The following is a 21,886-nucleotide window of genomic DNA, read 5'->3' on the forward strand; positions in this document are numbered from 1 at the left end:
ACCAGGCCAAAACAAAGAAATACAAAGCATAGAAAAACGGACATAGAATGCCCACCCAAATCACACCCTGACCAAACCTAAATAGAGACATAAAAAAGGCTCTCTCAGGTCAGGGCGTGACAGTGAGGTCAATTACTCTGATAAATAGCTTCATTATGGGCAAAGAAACATTTGTTTTTATTAAATCAATTATAGCAGTAGCAAGCTTACCTCATCTTCCCGCTGTCTCTCTCAAACTGAACAGAACATCAGTAGGCCTAGTCCATGCTCACAGATATTGCATTTTCTGGACAAATGAATAACTATTTTCGGAAGAAGCCTTTGACTCGTTTCCTGAAGTGCCACTGTACACAGCACATCCATTAGTTAGGCAGCACAAAATGGTTTACATCATCAAGAGCAGTCTAGGGCTCATGATTGGGAGAGCATATCCATTGCAGTGTGTAATGCAGAGTTTTATATACACCATCCCAGCAGCGCAAAACCTCGAAGGAAGTACATTTTCTTAGAAATCTAGCTTTGCCCTGTGCTTCTCCAAGCATGCTCTTCGTATAGCCTAGGCCTATAGCATAGGCTATGGATCATGTGATTGAGACCACACTAGGCATACTTGATATTGCATGCGAATCAGGGATGAGGGGCAGCATCGGACACACATCGGTATATAATAAGCAACTATTTCTCAAACATTGAGCAATATGACATTTAATCGATTACAAATGACATGACCATCTCCTGGAGTAAAATACTAAACCCATCCCCTGACTGAAATTGAAAAAGCATGACCATCCCCCATTTTCCTCTGGGTAACAATTGTGTACATTTTGATCTCTCCCTAAGGTCGAAGTCTTTCTGCTTGGCTCTGATGTGATTTGACAACTTGGAACAGTGCATCCTGCACATTCTCAATCTTGAACAGTCTACTGGCACACATACGCCAGATTCACAGAGTAGTGGCAAAAATAACCGGTATGCAGTTCCCCAACAATTAGAGGTGCCGGTTGTGAGAGCAAAATTGCAAGATTATGTTCAAATACTTTTATTGCATCAAATGGTTGTTTTATGCAACAGAATAGAGGGTTCTTATAACTCTATTGTGTCTGTGTGAACTGAAAGTGGGCCTCTGAAAACACTAACAGGATATTTACAATGTCTTTTGGGTTATAAAACCTAAAGAGACCGCATTCCATAGCATGAGTTAATGTTTCTGTTCTCTATGGTACCAGGGAGAGATGACCCCAGTGCCAGACCCTGGTCTCTACACAAAGATAACTGTTTTTACAGCAGATACTGTCTGCTGTGAATAATAAGTATCTTTCATACAAATCCTAACCTTGTGACCCATTCCATCCATCTGTTTGTTGTTCATCATGTAGACTGAAAGGGATGTATCTTGGCTATAAAATACCTTTGCACTTTTGTCTGGGGGCTCTCTCATGCTTATAGCCAGAGCTATACTACAGAACTAGCATACCCACCGAAACTTCCGGTGAATTTACTAAATTACTCACGATAAACGTTCACAAAAAACATAACAATTATTTTAAGAATTATAGATACAGAGCTCCTTTATGCAATCGCTATGTCCGATTTTAAAATAGCTTTTCGGTGAAAGCACATTTTGCAATATTCTGAGTAGATAGCCCGGCCATCACAGGCTAGCTATTTAGACACCCACCAAGTTTGGCACTCACCAAACTCAGATTTACTATAAGAAAAATGTGATTACCTTTGCTGTTCTTCGTCAGAATGCACTCCCAGGACTTCTAGTTTACACCCAATGTTGTTTTGGTTCCAAATAATCCATAGTTATATCCAAATAGCGGCGTTTTGTTCTTGCGTTCAAGACACTATCCGAAGGGTGATGCGCCGGCGTGTATCGTGACAAAAAAATTCAAAATATTCCATCACCGTACTTCGAAGCATGTCAAACGCTGTTTAACCTCTATGGGCTAGGTGGGACGCTAGCGTGCCACCCGTGGTGCACTCCATCAACAGCAGGTGCATTTCAAGAGCGGCAAATTTGAATCCAAATAAATGTCAAAATTCAAATTTTTCAAAAATACAACTATTTTACACCATTTGAAAGATAAACATCTCCTTAATCTAACCACGTTTTACGATTTCAAAAAGGTTTTACGGCGAAAGCATAAGTTAGGACAGTACATTTACAAGAGTTGTGTGTAATGTTTTGTCAAGTCAAAGACAGGGTCACCAAAACCATAAAACCAGCTAAAATGATGCACTAACCTTTTACAATCTCCATCAGATGACACTCCTAGGACATTATGTTAGACAATGCATGCATTTTTAGTTCTATCAAGTTCATATTTATATCCAAAAACAGCGTTTTACTATGGCATTGATGTTGAGGAAATCGTTTCCCTCCAATAACCGGCAGTCAAGTCAGCGTCACAAATTAAATAATTAAAATTAGAAAACATTGGTAAAATATTATATTGTCATTTAAAGAATTATAGATTTACATCTCTTGAACGCAATCAACTTGCCAGATTTAAAAATAACCTTACTGGGAAATCACACTTTGCAATAATCTGAGCACTGCGCCCAGAAAAATACGCGTTGCGATACAGACTAGACGTCATGTTGGGGAGATCTAAAATCGAAAATACTATGTAAATAATCCATTACCTTTGATTCTCTTCATCAGATGTCACTTCCAGGTATCACAGGTCCATAACGAATGTAGTTTTGTTCAAAAAAGCTCATCATTTATGTCCAAAAATCTCCGTCTTGTTAGCACATGATCTAAGCCAGCCGGACTTCTCGTCATGAACGAGGGGAAAAAATATATTTACGTTCGTTCAAACATGTCAAACGTTGTATAGCATAAATCATTAGGGCCTTTTTTAACCAGAACATGAATAATATTCAAGGTGGACGAATGCATACTCTTTTATAACGTATTGGAACGAGGGTACCCAACATGAACTCGCGCGCCAGGTGTCTAATGGGACATCATCGTTCCATGGCTCTTGTTCGGTCAGATCTCCCTCCAGAAGACTCAAAACACTTTGTAAAGGCTGGTGACATCTAGTGGAAGCAATAGGAAATATTCCTCAGCCCCTGTGTTTTTCAATGGGATAGGTTTAAAGTCAATACAACACATCAGGTATCCACTTCCTGTCAGAAAATGTCTCAGGGTTTTGCCTGCCAAATGAGTTCTGTTATACTCACAGACACCATTCAAACAGCTTTAGAAACTTTAGAGTGTTTTCTATCCATATATAATAAGTATATGCATATTCTAGTTACTGGGTAGGATTAGTAACCAGATTAAATCGGGTACATTTTTTTTATCCAGACGTGCAAATGCTGCCCCCTAGCCCTAACAGGTTAAAATCAATTTTTATGCGATTTTTCTCATAAAATAGCGATAATATTCCGACCGGGAGACGTCGTTTTCGTTCAAAGACTGAAAATGTAAAATGGACCCGTTTCATTGTTCTCAGATCGACCACTATCCAAATGCACTACTGTTTTTCAGCCAGGGACTGCAGAGTCATCATTCCCCGTTCTGGCGCCTTCTGAGAGCCTATGGGAGCCTTAGAAAGTGTCACGTTACAGCAGAGATCCTCTGTATTCGATAAAGAGTCTATAGAAGGCCAAGAAATGGTCAGAGAGGGCACTTCCTGTTTAGAATCTTCTCAGGTTTTGGCCTGCCATATGAGTTCTGTTATACACACAGACACCATTCAAACTGTTTTAGAAACTTTAGGGTGTTTTCTATCCAAATCAAACAATTATATGCATATTCTAGTTTCTGGGCAGGAGTAATAACCAGATTAAATCGGGTACGTTTTTTATCCGGCCGTGAAAATACTGCCCCCTATCCTAAACAGGTTAAGTATCAAAAGTGAAAGTATAAATCATTTTATATTCCTTATTAAGCAAACCAGACGGCACCATTTTCAGATGTACACTTTATTAATGGATAGCCAGGGGCACACTCCAACACTCAGACATCATTTACAAATTAAGCATGTGTCTTTAGCAGTGATGCCAACTTAGCAATTTTGTTGATAGATTTAGCAACTTTTCAGACTACCCTGGAAACTCTTTGTTCAAACAGCACCTAGCAACAAATTTAGCTACTTTAAAAAAATGTATTTGGAACTTTTAGCAACTTTTGAAAAGTGACTCAAACGCTAAAATGCACGCATTTTCCCTCTAAATGACACAAAAACGATTTTCTCTGTCACACACTCAGTCACAACACACATGCCTGGCTGCAAAAGTTGTGAGTGACATCAGCAGCAGGCGCTCAGCTCGTGCACAGGCAGCAGCTGGCCAGCAGCAATTTCAGTAAATTGCAAATCATTGTTGGCTGACTCCAGCAGCAGTAGTACGAGTTCGACAAGCCAAACCCAATGAATATAGTTGGCCACGAATGTTTGATCTTGAACAGAACTTACAACATCAATCAACATGTCTCAAACAAAATTGTACAACCAGAAGTACAGAAAAGAGTGGGAGTCTGTACCTGAACAAATGTCAAATAATATTTTTTGCCGAGATGGCCAGTCAATTTGAGTAACGTTATTGTGTATTCTACGTAATGATGCAGTTTTACGTTATCACGCAATGAAATCACAACGTCATTTAGCAACTTTTAGCAGCAAATCAACCTGCCTCTAGCAACTTACCCTGAAAATGAGTTGGCAACACTGGTCTTTAGTGAGTCTGCCAGATCAGAGGCAGTAGAGATGACCAGGGATATTCTCTTGATAAGTACGTGAATTGGACCATTTTCCTGTCCTGCTAAGCATTCTAAATATAACAAGTACTTTTGGGTGTCTGAGAAAATGTATGGAGTAAAAAGTACATTATTTTCTTAAAGTAAAAGTTGTCAAAAATATAAATAGTTGTCACGCCCTGACTTTGGAGATCCTTTATTCTCTATTTTGGTTAGGTCGGGGTGTGACTAGGGTGGGCATTCTAGTTTCTTTATTTCTAGGTTGGCTTGGTATGGTTTCCAATCAGAGGCAGCTGTCTATCGTTGTCTCTGATTGGGGATCATATTTGGGCAGCTTTTTCCCACCTGTTGGTTGTGGGATCTTGTTTGTGTATTGTTGCCTTGAGCACTGCATAGCTTCACGTTCATTTTGTTCTTTATTGGGTTTTTTTGCCGGTTCACGCAATAAAGATGATGAACAGAAACCACACTGCATCTTGGTCCGACCATTCTTACAACGACGGCCGTGAAAGAAGATCCCACCAGCCACAGACCAAGCAGCGTTCCCAGGAGGAGCAGGGATCCTGGGCCTGGGAGGAAAGCCAGGAGTGGAAGACATCCTGGACTTGGGCCGAAATAATGGCAGGAGACAAAAGTCTGCCATGGAAGCAGGCAGAAGCAGCGAAGGAGGAGAAGCGACAACATCGCGGCTCGCGGCGTAGGCCCAAGAAGCAACCTCAAACATTTTTTTTTGGGGGGGGGGGGCACACGGGGTGGTCGGCGACGCTGAGGGGTGAGTTAGAGACCATGGAGGAAGCGTTGGATAGATTGAGAGAGAGTGAACGGAGGGGTGAGATAGATACCTTCGAGGAGTGGTTGGCGAAATGTGAAGAGAGTGAAGCGGAAGAGCTGTTGGTTTGGCTGCGGAGGCAAGACATTCGCCCTGAGGAGCGTGTTAGCCGTCCGATGCCACCTGTGCCAGCTCTCCGCATTCGCTTTGAGGAGTGTATCATCGTTCCGGTACAATGTGTGCCAGTTCTACGCACCGTGTCTCCAGTGCACCTCCACAGCCCGGTGCGTCCTGTGCCAGCTCCCAGCTCTTGCCGTGCGAAGGTTGTCATCTGTCCAGGACACATTATGCCAACTCTACGCACCGTGTCTCCAGTGCGCCTCCACAGCCTGGTACGTCCTGTGCCAGCTCCACGCACCAGGCCTCCTGCGGCGGTCTGCAGTCCAGAGCCTCCAGCGACGGTCTGCAGTCCGGAGCCTCCAGCGACGGGACCCAGTCCAGAGCCTCCTGCAAGGGTTCCTAGTCCGGAGCCTCCTGCGAGGGTTCCAAGTCCGGAGCCTCCTACGACGGTTCCCAGTCCAGAGCATCCGGCGACGGCTCCCAGTCCAGAGCATCCGGCGACGGCCCCCAGTCTAGAGCTTCCGGCGACGGCCCCCAGTCCAGAGCTTCCGGCGACAGTCCCCAGTCCAGAGCTTCCGGCGACGGTCCCCAGTCCAGAGCTTCCGGCGACAGTCCACAGTCCAGAGCTTCCGGCGACGGCCCCCAGTCCCGAGCTTCCGGCGATGGCCCCCAGTCCAGAGCTTCCGGCGACGGCCCCCAGTCCAGAGCTTCCGGCGACGGTTCACAGTCCGGAACCTCCTGCGACGGTCCACAGTCCGGAACCTCCTGCGATGCATAGCATGCATAGCCTAAAAACACACAACACTATACTGATAAACCTAACACTCAAAATCCTTCTGTGCAATATCATGTTTGGCACTACTTTGCAGTGGTGAAAAGTACTTAAGTAAAAACACTTTAAAATAATACTTAAGTTGTTTTTGGGGGTATCTGTACTTTACTAAGTGCTGCTGCACTTTTGCTACTACAGCCACCATTGCCTGCTCCTCTCCTCTAGTCTCCAGATACGTTGTCATGGCAATGCTTGAATGATAAAGGCCCGGCGCTTCAGCGTATACTGTAAATCGGAGGGGGGGATTACAGGCAAAGTGGCCGACTGGCACTCCAGCTGACAGGCAGACCTCATCAGATTCAATCACATCACCACCGCTCCGACTCACCACTTCACGCATCCTAGCCCTCCCAACTCCTGTCTTCGAGTACCCCCAACAGCACACATTTTATTGTAGCCCCGGACAAGCACACTTGATTCAATTTGGCAAATAATCACGAAGATCTGAGTTGAATGGGGTATTTTTGTCTGGGTCTACAACAACCCTGTACAGTTGGGGGTGCTTGATGACTGGAGTTGGGAAACACTGCTCTCCATCACACATGTGCGCACACTACTCTTCAGGCACGATGTTGACTTATAGGAAAGCAAAATATAGCCCTCATGTCCAGAGAATGACTTTGAGGAAGACCATCAAAGGGTCTCCACTTAGCCTTTCGGATCTGCTGCTGTGTGAATGAGTTGATATGACAGCTCAGAGGTGACCTGGATGTATGTTTTACAAATGTATACTTTGCTATTATGTAATACTGTTACTAAACAGTTACTTAAGATATATATTCCCTAGACAGCACTGATGTTTCCTCTGTTGCATAGCCAGCTCATATTTTAGTGCTCCCAAATCCCTCTTTGCTTCCCCTATTTTGTTGTACTTTTTTAAACTTATTTTTTATTCAGTTGCATCCTAATATACCCTGGGATAGCGCTGTCTGGGACACAACTCAGTGTGTGCTATATCGTCACTTCCTGTTGTACGAGGAAGAGCTCGGTTTAGTTTTTTTGGAAAGTTTGTTGTTTAAAAGTATATTTGAAAGTTCTTGGTAGCTACCTAGCTTCTTATGTTGGATCCCACGACGCAGTTGGCATTAGTTGCTGGGACTGCTTGTATCTTTCCAGTGATCCTGCCGACCAAGGACGGGTCTGAGGAGCTATTTAGCGTCGCAGTTAGCCTAGCTGCTAGCTAGCTGGACATCAAGCTAGCGAGGTGTTCTTGAACGCAGCCCGCGACACGGTTAGCCGTTGTGGCTGTCTAGATCCCTGCTGTTTGTTGTTTTCAATTTTCCCTGTGACCTGCCCTGTCTGGAAATGCAAGAAGTAACAGCCTAAGATACATTGCTAGCTACCATGACAAAGACCAAAGTCGGCGGGAGTATCATTGAGGACAGTGCCAGTGGTGTCTATCACATGTGAAGGACCTTTTAAACAAACAAAAAGAGACCTATAAGCAGTTGTTACAACAACAAGAAAATCATTTCAAGTGTTTTGTCCAAATACTCGTGGATTCTACTAATAAAAGAATGGACGACCTGACCAGAGAGGTCCAGGACCTGAAGAACAGTTTGCAGATTTCCCAGGTTCTGGTCGATGAGTTGAAACAGAAGAAAGGCAAGATGACATCAATCTGTAAGTCATTAAGAGAGGACATCAGTTCTGTGTGTGAATCCATGATAACAATGACAGATAAATCAGACTATCTCGGGGGACAATCAAGGCGAAACAACATGGTTGTAGACGGAATTGCAGAATCTCCACATGAGACCTGGATGGAGTCTGAGGACAAAGTGAGGGAAATGATCTCCGACAAATTGAAGATGGACCACAGGAAGATTGAGGTGGAGCGCGCCCACAGGACTGGAAAACCCACCACCGGCCCAGGTGATAGGCCCGATAGTGGTCAAGTTCCTGAGGTTCAAGGACAAGGTAGCTGTTCTGGAAAGAGCCAAAAACTTGAGAGGAACGTATATCATCCTCAACGAGGACTATCCTAAAGCTGTGCGCCAGAAGAGGAAAGAACTGATTCCAGCCATGAAAGCTGCCAGAGTGCATGGGGACCTTGCGTACATCTGCTACGACAGGCTTAATGTTCACCCTCCCTTCCAGAAGCCTGGAAGGGATGAGAGAGCCAAGCCTATGGGTTCATAGTCTCAACCCCGCAGCACACACACACACCAATTGATTAATGGACAGCTGAATGTATTTTTTTTTCTCTTGCTTTGTCTGCTCTTTTCAATATGATGTCTGTCCCTGAAAAGCTACCCAGGAAAGGGCTGAAAATAGCCCATATTAAAATACAGTTGAAATCGGAAGTTTACATACACTTAGATTGGAGTCATTAAAACTCGTTGTTCAACCACTCCACAAATTTCTTGTTAACAAACTATAGATTTGGCATGTCTGTTAGGACATCTTCACCTTGTGAAGATGCTGGAGGAAACAAGTACAAAAGTATCTATATCCACAGTAAAACGAGTCCTATATCGACATAACCTGAAAGGCCGCTCAGCAAGGTAGAAGCCACTGCTCCAAAACCGCCATAAAAAACCCAGACTATGGTTTGCAACTGCACATGATGACAAAGATCGTACTTTTTGGAGAAATGTCCTCTGGTTTGATGAAACAAAAATAGAACTGTTTGGCCATAATGACCATCGTTATGTTTGGAGGAAAAAGGGGGAGGCTTGCAAGCTGAAGAACACCATCCCAACCATGAAGCACGGGGGTGGCAGCATCATGTTTTGAGGGTGCTTTGCTGCAGGAGGGACTGGTGCACTTCACAAAATAGATGGCATCATGAGGATGGAAAATTAATTGGATATATTGAAGCAACATCTCAAGACATCAGTCAGGAAGTTAAAGCTTGGTCACAAATGGGTCTTCCAAATGGACAATTACCCCAGGCATACTTCCAAAGTTGTGGCAAAATGGCTTAAGGACAACAAAGTCAAGGTATTGGAGTGGCCATCACAAAGCCCTGACCTCAACCCTATAGAACATTTGTGAGCAGAACTGAACGAGCGTGTGCGAGCAAGGAGGCCTAAAAACCTGACTCAGTTACACCAGCTCTGTCAGGAGGAATGGGCCAAAATTCACCCAAGGTGTTGTGGGAAGCTTGTGGAAGGCTACCCAAAACATTTGACCCAAGTTAAACAATTTAAAGGCAATGCTACCAAATACTAATTGAGTGTATGTAAACTTCTGACCCACTGGGAATGTGATGAAAGAAATAAAAGCTGAAATAAATCATTCTCTCTACTATTATTCTGACATTTCACATTCTTAAAATAAAGTGGTGATCCTAACTGACCTAAGACAGCGAATTTTTACTTGGATTAAATGTCAGGAAATGTGAAAAACTTGAGTTTTTAAATGTATTTGGCTAAGGTGTATGTAAACTTCCGACTTTAACTGTATGTAGCCTTAGAAATAAGGTTCATGAAATCATAACATCAGATAACATTCATATATTAGCCATTTCTGAGACTCCCTTAGATAATTCATTTGATGATACTTCAGTAGCAAAACAAGGATATAACATTTATAGAGACAGAAATGCTTATGGGGGAAGAGTTGCTGTATATATTCAGAGCAATATCCCTGTAATGCTTAGAGAAGATCTTATGTCAAGTGTTATTGAAGTGTTGTGGTTGCAGGTTCACTTGGCACATCTAAAGCCTTTTCTTTTGGGGTGTTGCTATAGGCCACCAAGTGCTAACAGTCAGTATCTAAATAATAGGTGTGACATGCTTGATAGTGTATGTCATGTAAACAGAGAGGTCTACTTTCTTGAGCATCTGAATATTGACTGGTTTTCATCAAGCTGTCCGCTCAAGAGGAAGCTACATACTGTAACCAGTGCCTGTAATCTGGTTCAGGTTATTAATCAACCTACCAGGGTATTTACAAACACTACAGGAACAAGATCATCCACATGTATTGATCACATTTTTACGAATGCTGTTGAAATTTGTTCTAAAGCTATATCCGTACCCATTGGATGCAGTGATCACAATATAGTGGCTATATCCAGGAAAGCCAAAGTTCCAACAGCTGGGCCTAAAATAGTGTATCATACAAAAGATTTTGCTGTGACTCTTGTGTGGATGATGTTACAAATATTTTGGTCTGATGTGATTAATGAGGAGCATCCAGGCGCTGCACTTGATGAATTTATGAAATTTCTTCTTCCAATTATTGATAAACATGCACCTGTTAAGAAACAGACTGTTTGAACTGTTAATGCTCCATGGATTGATGAGGAATTGAAAAACTGTATGGTTGAAAGAGATGGGGCAAAAGGAGTGGCTAATAAGTCTGGCTGTACATCTGACTGGCTTGCTTACTGCAAATTGAGAAATTATGTGACTGAACTCAACAAAAAGAAGAAGAAACTTTATTATGAAGCCAAGATCAATGATATGAAGAATGATGGAAAAAAACTTTGGAGTACTTTATATTACATTTTTGGTAGAAAGACATTCTACTCCATCTTTCATCGAATCAGATGGCTTATTCATCACAAAACCATTTGATGTTGCTAATTATTTTAATGATTATTTCATTGGCAAAGTGGGCAAACTTCGGCAGGAAATGCCCATTACAAAGAGTGAGCAATTATATTCATGCATAAAAATAAAAAAATAATGAAAGAAAAGCAGTGCAAGTTTGAATTTTGTAAAGTTAGTGTGGGAGAGGTGGAAAAATTATTGTTAACGATCAATAATGACAAACCTGGCATTGACAACTTAGATGGAAAGCTACTGAGGATGGTAGCTGACTCCATAGCCACTCCTATCTGTCATATTTTTAATCTGAGCCTTTAGGAAAGTCTTTGTCCTCAGGCCTGGAGGGAAGCCAAAGTAATTCCACTACCCAAGAGTGGTAAAGCGGCCTTTACTGGTTCTAACAGCAGATCTATAAGCTTGTTGCCAGCTCTTAGCAAACTGTTGGAACAAATTGTGTTTGACCAAATACAATGCTATTTCTCGGTAAACAAATTAACAACAGACTTTCAGCATGCTTATAGACAAGGGTACTCAACATGTACTGCACTGACACAAATGACTGATGATCCGTTGAAAGAAATTGATAATAAGAAGATTGTGGGAGCTGTACTGTTAGATTTCAGTGCAGCCTTTTGATATTATTGATCATAACCTGTTGTTGAAAAAACTTAAGTGCTATGGCTTTTCAACCTCTGCCAGCTTCCCTGTGGCTCAGTTGGTAGAGCATGGTGTGTGCAACGCCAGGGTTGTGGGTTCGATTCTCACGGGGGGCCAGTACAAACAAAATTAAATTAAATAAAAAGCTGTTTGAAATGTATGCATTCACTACTGTAAGTCGCTCCGGATGAGAGCGTATGTAAAATGTAAATATCGTGGATTCAAAGCTATCTATCTAATAAAACTCAAAGGGTTTTCTTTAATGGAAGCATCTCTAATGTCAAACATGTAAAGTGTAGTGTACCGCAGGGCAACTCTCTAGGCCCTCTACTCTTTTATATTTTTACCAATGACCTGCCACTGGCATTAAACAAAGAATGTGTGTCTATGTATGCTGATGATTCAACCATATACGCATCAGCAACCACAGCCAATGAAGTCACTGAAACCCTTAACATGGAATTGCGGTCTGTTTTGGAATGGTTGGCCAGAAATAAACTGGTCCTGAACATCTCTAAAACTAAGAGCATTGTAATTGGTACAAATCATTCCTTAAGTGGTAGACCTCAGCTGAATCTGGTAATGAATGGTGTGGCTGTTGAACAAGTTGAGGAGACTAAATTACTTGGTGTTACCTTAGATTGTAAACTGTCATGGTCAAAACATAGATTCAATGGTTGCAAAGATAGGGAGAGGTCTAGCCGTAATAAAGAGATGCTCTGCTTTTTTGACACCGCTTTTTTGACACCGCACTCCAAGAAGCAAGTTCTGCAGGCTCTAGTTTTGTCCAATCTTGATTATTGTCCAGCCGTGTGGTCCAGTGCTGCAAGGAAAGACCTAGTTAAGCTGCAGCTGGCCCAGAACAGAGTGGCACGTTTTGCTCTTAATTGTAATCAGAGGGCTAATATTAATACTATGCATGCCAGTCTCTCTTGGCTAAGAGTTGAGGAGAGAGTGACTGTATCACTTCTTATTTTTATAAGAAACATTAATTTGTTGAAAATCCCAAGTTGTTTGCATAGTCAACTTACACACAGCTCTGACACACACACACTTATCCTACCAGACATGCCACCAGCGGTCTTTTTATATTCCCCAAAATCAGAACAAATTCAAGAAAATGTACAGTATTATATAGAGCCCTTATTGCATGGAACTTCCTCCCATCTCATATTGCTCAAACAAACAGCAAACCTGGTTTAGAAAAACAGATAAACTTAACACCTTGCGGCACAACGCCTCTCCCCTATTTGACCTAGATAGTTTGTGTGTATGCATTGTAGGTAGCCTAGTAGTTAGAGCTTTAGACTAGTAACTGAAAGGTTGCAAGATTGAATCCCTGAGCTGACAAGTTAAAAATCTGTCGTCCTGCCACAGAACAAGGCAGTTAACCCACTGTTCCTAGGCTGTCATTGAAAATAAGAATTTGTTCTTAACTGACTTGCCTAGTTAAATAAAGGTAAAATAAAAATGGATATGTAGGCTACGTGTGCCTTTTTAAAAATGTTTGTAGTTCTGTCCTTGAGCTGTTCTTGTTTAATGATGTTCTGTATTATGTTTTGTGTGGACACCAGGAAGAGTAGCTGCTGCTTTTGCAACAGCTAATGGGGGTCCTAATAAAATACCAAAAATTCATATGTAGCAACGAAAATGTTGAATAGAATTCACAAAAATAATAAACTGTTTTAAAGGTGATACATGTAGTATTTACACCTGCAAATAGAGTTAAATGTCAATTATATATTTGTAGCAGTAAAGGCCTCCCCTAATCCTGCCAAGACAAGGCACTAAGCTCTAATGAAGAGGTGTCATCACATAACGATGTCTTCATTTATTATGGTGTTGGAAGGCTCGAAGGTTGCCCTTTCTCGCATCCGGAGAGAAGGTTTTAGACTGTGCTACTTAGCTGCATTTCCTTCCTCTCACCCCCTCTTAACCCCTTCCCCTCTTGTCTCTCGCAGAGATCTTCCTCAGTACAGGCGCAAGCAGTGGCAGTCCTACTTCGGGCGCACCTTTGATGTCTACACCAAGCTGTGGAAGTTTCAGCAGCAGCACAGGTCAGCTGACCACTGACAGCTCCTTTCTCTCACACACATTTCCCCAAATGGATAGATCAAGAACGTTTGAGCCTAGATGATGAGATGTAGAGATGCAGTGCTCAGAGATATTCAATCCCTGCTCACAGAGAATATATTTAAGCAATAAGGCGAGAGGGCGTGTGGTATATGGCCAGTATACCACGACTTAGGGCTGTTATTAAGCTCGACGCAATGCAGAGTGCCTGGACACAGCCCTTAGCCGTGGTATATTAGCCATATATCACAAACCCCCGAGGTGCCTTATTGCTATTATGAACTGGATACCAACGAAGTTAGAGCAGTACAAATAAATGTTTTTGTCGTACCCGTGGTATACGGTCTGATTTGCCATGGCTGTTGGCCAATCACCACCCAGTTTATAATTTAGTATTTAATAGCTCAAAAAGGACAGAGTTCAGTTGACTCTCAGGAAGGAGGAAAAACAGTTACTGGTATCTCCTAAAATGTCAGCATTTAAAATATGGGCAGAGTCTGTTTGTGTGAAGTATACTAGCCTCTATCTTTGGATTGTTATGTTTGACAGTTTAAAGGCCTATACATCTTCAATGTGTTGGCCTAAATGTTCGTTTTAAACACTATTTTTGCTTGTGAGCAGGCAGGTCCTGGAAAATCGGCATGGCCTGGAGAGATGGCAGATAGGGGAGGTGGCATCCAAAATAGGCCAGCTCTACTATCACTACTAGTAAGTGTCCTCCAACTGCACCACATCACCACACACGCGCACACCACCTCCATTTTAGGATGTTGTGTCCAGGGGTTGGAATCAAAATTATTTTCCAATTGTTTTGTTTTGAACAGTACCATTATTATATTTTTTGATATTCCGACCAGCATAATAAAGTTCTGAACCGGTTCGAACCACAAAAAAGTAATGTTTTATATCATTCCTTTTTAAACCTCAATCTGTTTTTGTTTTACATTTATCTCGACATTAAATTACTTCACCAATTGATAGAGCAGCTTGCTATGGAGAGGGCAAGCTACATACATGCATTGGACAGACAAGTGTGGTGTAGGATGCGACTGAAATTTTGCAGGTGAGGAGAGAGCTGTGCATGAAGCGCTGGGCATCTTGTTGTTGACATGACATGCATTATCTGAATTAGGCCCACAGAATTATACCTATGGAGGAGTGGCTTCTATGAAGTCTTGTTTGTGCACAGTGGCACCAGAATTAAAATCAAAACACATCCTACCTTTTTGTAGTTAATACATCCAACGTGATAACTACAGTATTCTCAACTAGCATTGAAAAAGTTAATCCATTGTTCTCTAATTAAAAAATATCTCTCCTGAATCACGCCTGTAATGTCAGTAGCTACAAAAGACGATGCATGCTTCAGAGGGAGGGAGAGGGGCAGGTAGCCTACATACACACACACACACACACACACACTGGCAAAGATTTTCAGCTGGCAGGCAGACACTGGAATAAGTTTGAGTGACAGTGGTGGCTTTGCATAGGTCCTTTGTTGCATTTGTTTGTGGGACAAAAAAAAAATGCCTGGAATTGAAAATAACGTTATTAACCGGTTCCCATGCTTCTAAAATAACGTTTGCGTTCTGGTTCTGTTCCTCAATGTTTATTTTCCAGTTTACAGTTCTGTTCCCTGAACTGGTTCCAACCCTTGGTTGTGTCACATATCTGTCCCATTCATATCCTGGAACATATTGTTGGTCTGATCCATGCTGTAACTTGTGTGATAATGAATCCTGGTTCATACAAATTCTGGTACTTGATAGGGAGGTTGGTCTAGGATCTAGGACCTAGGGGTAGGCCAGAATCTGAATTCATTATTTGGATGTGCACAAATGGTGAAATTGAAAAAGTACAGTAAAAAAAAATCGGAATATTAACTGCAATTTGTGTAGCCCTGTTTGCATGCACCTGTGAATTAAGCAATACAAATATACAATGGCTAAAAATAAGAAAACAATATTGTCAACTAAAATGACTTACTTTTTCGGCATTCAAATTAATATGAATAACATAATAATATGCATACCTGAATTATGAAAGACTGAGACACAATCAAAAATTGGTGGCAAAATAAACACTCTCTGGGACCTGAGTCCCATGTCCAATTTTTACAGTATAAAAACAAGCTACCAAGCTGACATGCAGAATTTGTATTTTAAAAAGCGTTCGCTAAAGATTTGTAGTTTTAAGTTGATGAAATCTGTTTTGTTCATACACTTATTCGGGAACTACCTGGTACTAGTGTCACAGTCAATACAGAGGTCTTAGCACACATTTTCTCTTTTTGTGTCGTAGCCTTCGTACCTCAGAAACAAGTTACCTGAATGAGGCGTTCTCGTTCTACTCGGCCATACGCCAGCGGTCCTACTACTATCAGGTCAACAAAGAGGATAGGTGAGTGCCAACTCATGGCATTTTATTGATTAAGAAATGTGTTATAGCACTCTGAACATGCCCGATTGGCATCCATTCAGTGTTGGTCTCAGGAGGTTCATGTTAGCCAGAGGCTGTTGTAATGTAACATAACAAAACAACTGAACTAAGCACTTAATAGTGGCCTGGGTCAATTGATACAGACAAGGTAGGGATAAAAACACATACATTTGTATTTTGAGGGAAGTATCCCTGAAAGTCGGACAACTCAACAATAATGCAACATGCAATAATAGATTATATGAGTAGCAGGGATAACTCACAACAATTTCAGTGATGAAATAACATTTTAGTATTAACCTCTTTTTAACCCGTAGAACTTAAATTTTAGCTAGCTTGCTAATGTTGTAAATGTGGTCAAACTAGCTACATTGTCCACATTATTAGGGCTGTAAATGGCTCTGATCCATCATCTTTTGGTTGAAAAGGTGAAAGGTCAGTGATGAAACTTGTCAACTCGTAGACTCGGGTATCAAATTCTGAGTTTCCACCTTGAATCTCCGACAGCATTTGAATGCCCCAATTTACTGGTTCAGCAGTAATTGTCTGTTTACTGATGAACCCGGTGAACGCAGTGATGGATTAGCTGGCTTGCTAACAACATCATGGTAGCAACACAACATGACAGAATTGTTTTCAGGACCCAGCTAAACCACTGAGATGTGAAAGGTGGTGACAATCACATTTAAACAGTGCCTTCAGAAAGTATACCCCTTGACTTATTCCACATTTTGTTGTTAGAGCCTGAATTCAAAATGGATTAAACATTGAAGTGAAAACATGTTTTTACAAATGTATGCTAATTTATTGAAAATGAAATACAATAATATTTCAGAAGTATTCACACCCCTGAGTCAAAACATATTAGAATCACCGTTGGCAGTGATTACAGCTGTGAGTCTTTCTGGGTAAGAGTAAGTGCTTTGCACACCAGGATTGTACGATATTTGCCCATTTTATTATTTTCAAAATTCTTCAAGCTCTCAAATTGATTGTTGATCATTGCTGGACAGCCAATTTCAAGTCTTGCCATAGATTTTCAAGCAGATTTAATTAAAAACTGTAACTCGGCCACTCAGGAACATTCACTGTCTTCTTGTTAAGCAACTACAGTGTAGGTGTGGCCTTGTGTTTTAGGTTATTGTCCTGCTGAAAGGTGAATTAATCTCGCAGTGTCTAGTGCAAAGCACTCAACCAGATTTTCCTCAAGGATTTTGCCTGTATTTACCTCCATTCCATAAATGTTCTTATCCTGAAAAACTCCCCAGTCCTTAATGATTACAAGCACACCCATAACATGATGCTGCTACCACTATGCTAGAAAATATGAAACTGGTACTCAGTTATGTTTGGGTCAAATCCAATACAACACACAACACTTTGTATTCAGGACAAAAAGTTAATTGCTGTGCCACATTTCTTGCAGTTTTACTTTAGTTCCTTTTTGCAAACAGGATGCATGTTTTTGAATATTTTTATTCTGTACAGACTTCCTTCTTTTCACTCTGTCAATTAGGTTAGTATTATAGAGTAACTACAATGTTGTTGATCCATCCTCAATTTTTTCTTATCACAGCCATTCAACTCTGTAACGTTTTAAAGTCACCACTGGCCTCATGATGAAATCCCTGAGCGGTTTCCTTCCTCTCCGGCAAACGAGATAGGAAGGAAGCTTATCTTTGTATTGACTGGGTATATTGATACCAGAGTATGTGAGCGGAGCTGGAGCGGAGCGTGCCCAATTTGACTGGAGCGTGTAGCGAGATTCCCAAATGCTGGAGCATCCAGCCTTCTTGCCCGCTCCAATTTTGCTCTAGTAGCATTCACTTCATGAGGTCTGGGCATGCCCGGCCCAGCATGCATTTGCAGTCAACTTGTGTCCTGCTAAAGCCCCTTGCTTTAGCTACTGTCATGGAGTTCGCTAAATAATATATCATAAAGAAACTGATAGAACACACAGGTGCTAAATTAAGGTGACGTACAAAGATGAGTAGAAAGAAAAACATCAGATATCTTAAACGTTTCATTCATTTTTGTTCTATTACCTATACAATAGGTCTTAATTAATGGCCTGGCATATTCCCACGTTCAAGGAGCTTTCCGTTTTGATTGGGTTATTTTGCCTAAAAACCTTTAGGCCTACCTATAGAAAAATTTAAAACAGCCTGGTAAGAGTGGGCAAAAAGGTGTTTAGCATCCCCAGTGGCTTTGCAAGTGGGTAGAGATTATTCACTGCTGCTGGCCTGTTCTCTAGGCACCATCACATGAGCCTGAAGCCCCGGACTGGCCAAACTCGTGTATCTAAAAATGAATTCCAAGGCACTAAGTCATTTTTCATTTAATTTGTATTTAATTCTAAGTCACAGCCTATATGCACAATTGATAGACTATAATAATTTAATACAATGCTTCAACTGTTCTGCCTGCGGCTAAGGAACCCTGACCTGTTCACTGGACGTGCTACCTTGTCCTTGGACCTGCTCTCTCTACCGCACCTGCTGTCTCTAACTGAATGATCGGCTATGAAAAGCCAACTGACATTTACTCCTGAGGTGCTGTTGCACCCTCTACAACCACTGTGATTATTATTATCTGACCCTGCTGGTCATCTATGAACGTTTGAACATCTTGGCCATGTTCTGTTATAATCTCCACCCGGCACAGCCAGAAGAGGACTGGCCACCCCTCCGAGCCTGGTTCCTCTCTAGGTCTCTTCCTAGGTTCTGGCCTTTCTAGGGAGTTTTTCCTAGCCACCGTGCTTCTACATTTGCATTGCTTGCTGTTTGGGGTTTTAGGCTGGGTTTCTGTACAGCACTTTGTGACATCGGCTGATGTAGAAAGGGCTTTATAAATAAATTTGATTGAATGATGTCCCTACCAGCCTATTGTGTCCCACTCACAAATGCTTCACAATGTATTTCTTTGTAGCCTTGAAGTAATTGAAATAATATATTATAATAATAATAATAAATAATTCATTTTCATTCCTCCTTAGGCTCCCTGTCTGGCTCCTGACCTATTTAGAGTGTCTATATGCTGTTAAATATGACATGTAGCCTATTCGAAATGATGTGCACTTCTTACATTCACCTTTTCATGTTTATTCAAGTACCTTTCATTCAAATCTATGGTTTGGTTTCAATACTTCAAAACCAAATGGTAGGTCCAGGTAGTCACAAAAATAGATGGGTGTTGGTTAAATTGGGATTTTTAATGAATGGAGAAAATTTGGAGCTGCAGTTTTTTTCCTTTTGAGCGCTGAGCGTCTTTTAGCAGAGCGGTTGGAATGGACATGGAGCGGTGCGCGGGATTTCCAATCGCTCAACTCCGCTCACGTGCTCTGATACACCATCCAAAGTGTAATTAATAACTTCACCATGCTCGAAGGGATATTCAATGTCTGCCTTTTTTCCCCCCATCTACCAATTGGTGCCTTTCTTTGCGAGGCATTGGAAAACCGTCAGGGTCTGTGTGGATGAATCTGTGTTTGAAATTCACTGCTGGTCTGAAGGACCTGACAGATAATTGTGTGGGGTACAGAAATGAGCTAGTCATTCAAAAATCATGTTAAACACTATTTTTGCACACAGTGAGTCCATGCAACTTATTATGTGACTTGTTAAGCACAGTTTTACTCCTGAATGGAGAAATTTGGAAATTGATGAAAGAACGAGATTATGCTCTAAAAACAGCCCTAAAATCCAAATTAGAGCATGACAGACGTAGGTTTACCATGTTGAGAAATAAGGTGATGAAAGAAATCAGACAGGCCAAGGCAAACTTTTTTATTAACATAATTGGTGAGGCAAAGGGAAATTCTAAATTGATCTGGGAGAATCTAAAAAAGTTAACAGGGAAAGACCATAGTAACACCGCAAACAGACTAGAAATCATGGTGAATAACAATCTAACACAGGATGCAGTTGAAATAGCAATAGCCTTCAATTCCTACTTTATTGACTCTGTCAAGGTACTGACACAGAACCCCTCCACTGGTTTATTGGGCTCAGTGCTAGTGAATGACGCTCAACCTGTCTTCATCATAAGGGAGGTTTCTGAGTCAAAGGTGAACAAGGTGATTAGCTCATTAAAGAACTCTAAATCCAAAGATGTGTTTGGGCTGGACTCTACCTTTCTTAAAAACTACAAAGAGTCACTCATTGGCCCCATTACTAAGGTCACCAACACATCTATTGGTCTGGGGGTGTTTCCAAGGGTATGGAAGTCAGCCATAATAACGGCCATCTTTAAATCGGGCGACCCTGCTGATGTGAGTAACTACAGGCCCATTAGTATACTACCTGTAGTGTCGAAGGTTGTTGAAAAGTGTGTAGCAGAACAACTGATTTCCCACCTCAACAACAGCCCCTTTACATTACACTCCATGCAGTTTGGCTTCAGAGCGAAACACTCCACAGAAACGGCCAACTGCTTTCTTCTGGAAAATGTGAAGTCCAAGATGGACAAAGGGGGCGTTATTGGGGCTGTGTTTCTGGACCTAAGGAAGGCTTTCGATACTGTTAACCATGAGATTCTCATCACAAAAAGTTCAACTTTTCCCCCGATGCCTTGAGATGGATGAAATCATACCTTGAAGGCAGAACTCAGTGTGTCAGAGTGAGCAATAAGCTGTCGCCCACTCTTAGCTATGATGTGGGCGTGCCCCAAGGGTCAATACTGGGGCCCCTCCTGTTCAGCCTGTACATTAATGATCTGCCTTCCGTCTGCACTGGGTCTGAAGTTCAAATGTATGCAGATGATACAGTGATATATGTGCATGCAAAGAGCAAACAACAAGCTGCACAAGAACTCACTACTGTAATGGTCCAGGTTACAAAGTGGGTCAGTGACTCGTGTTTGCATCTCAATGTGAAAAAAACTGTTTGCATGTTCTTCACAAAGAGGGCAACAGATGCTACTGAGCCAGATGTCTATGTGTCAGGGGAGAAGCTCCAGGTGGTATCTGATTTTAAGTATTTTGGAATCATACTTGATTCCAACCTCTCTTTTAAAAAGCATGTGAAAAAGGTAATTCAAATAACCAAATTCAACCTAGCTAATTTCCGATTTTTACGAAATTGTTTGACCACAGAGGTAGCAAAACTGTATTTCAAATCGATGATACTCCCCCACTTAACATACTGCTTGACTAGTTGGACCCAAGCTTGCTATACAACATTAAAACCTATTCAGTCTGTCTACAAACAGGCTCTCAAAGTGCTCGATAGAAAGCCCAATAGCCATCATCACTGTTACATCCTCAGAAAGCATGAGCTCCTGAGTTTGGAAAATCTTGTGCAATACACCGACGCATGTCTTGTATTCAAGATCCTAAATGGCCTGGCTCCCCCCTCCACTCAGTATTTTTGTAAAACAGAAAACCCAAACATATGGCAGCAGATCCACAAGGTCTGCCATGAGAGGTGACTGTATAGTTCCCTTAAGGAAAAGCACCTTTAGTAAATCTGCTTTCTCTGTGAGAGCTTCCCATGTCTGGAATACACTGCCATCAGACACACATAACTGCACCACATATCACACTTTCACAAAATGCATGAAGACATGGCTAAAGGTCAATCAGACTTGTGAACATAATCCCTAGCTGTGTATTGCCGCTTTCCATGTTGTCTGTTGTCTGTAGCTTGTGAGGTGTGGAAACACTTTGTTGTTTTTATGGATTTTGTCTTGTTGCTTTTTGTTCTATGTTGCTCTGTCTGTATGCTACATCTTGCTTGTCCTATGTTGCTCTGTCTGTATGCTATGTCTTGCTTGTCCTA

The 21,886-nt window shown here is 41.6% G+C and overlaps 1 protein-coding gene across 1 annotated transcript in view; it reads left to right on the plus strand.

Moving 5' to 3' along the window:
- Positions 1-5,167: 5,167 nt before the first annotated feature.
- Positions 5,168-21,886, plus strand: part of LOC106562843 (protein SCAI) — a 41,369-nt gene continuing 24,650 nt past the window's right edge. Inside the window, exons 1-4 of the mRNA XM_014127888.2 lie at positions 5,168-5,427; positions 13,559-13,654; positions 14,292-14,378; positions 15,972-16,070. Coding sequence (XP_013983363.2) covers positions 5,168-5,427; positions 13,559-13,654; positions 14,292-14,378; positions 15,972-16,070 — 542 coding nt within the window. The remainder of the gene's footprint in view (positions 5,428-13,558; positions 13,655-14,291; positions 14,379-15,971; positions 16,071-21,886) is intronic.

This window comes from Salmo salar, chromosome ssa11 (assembly GCF_905237065.1).
Source record: "Salmo salar chromosome ssa11, Ssal_v3.1, whole genome shotgun sequence".
NCBI classification, from domain to species: domain Eukaryota; kingdom Metazoa; phylum Chordata; class Actinopteri; order Salmoniformes; family Salmonidae; genus Salmo; species Salmo salar.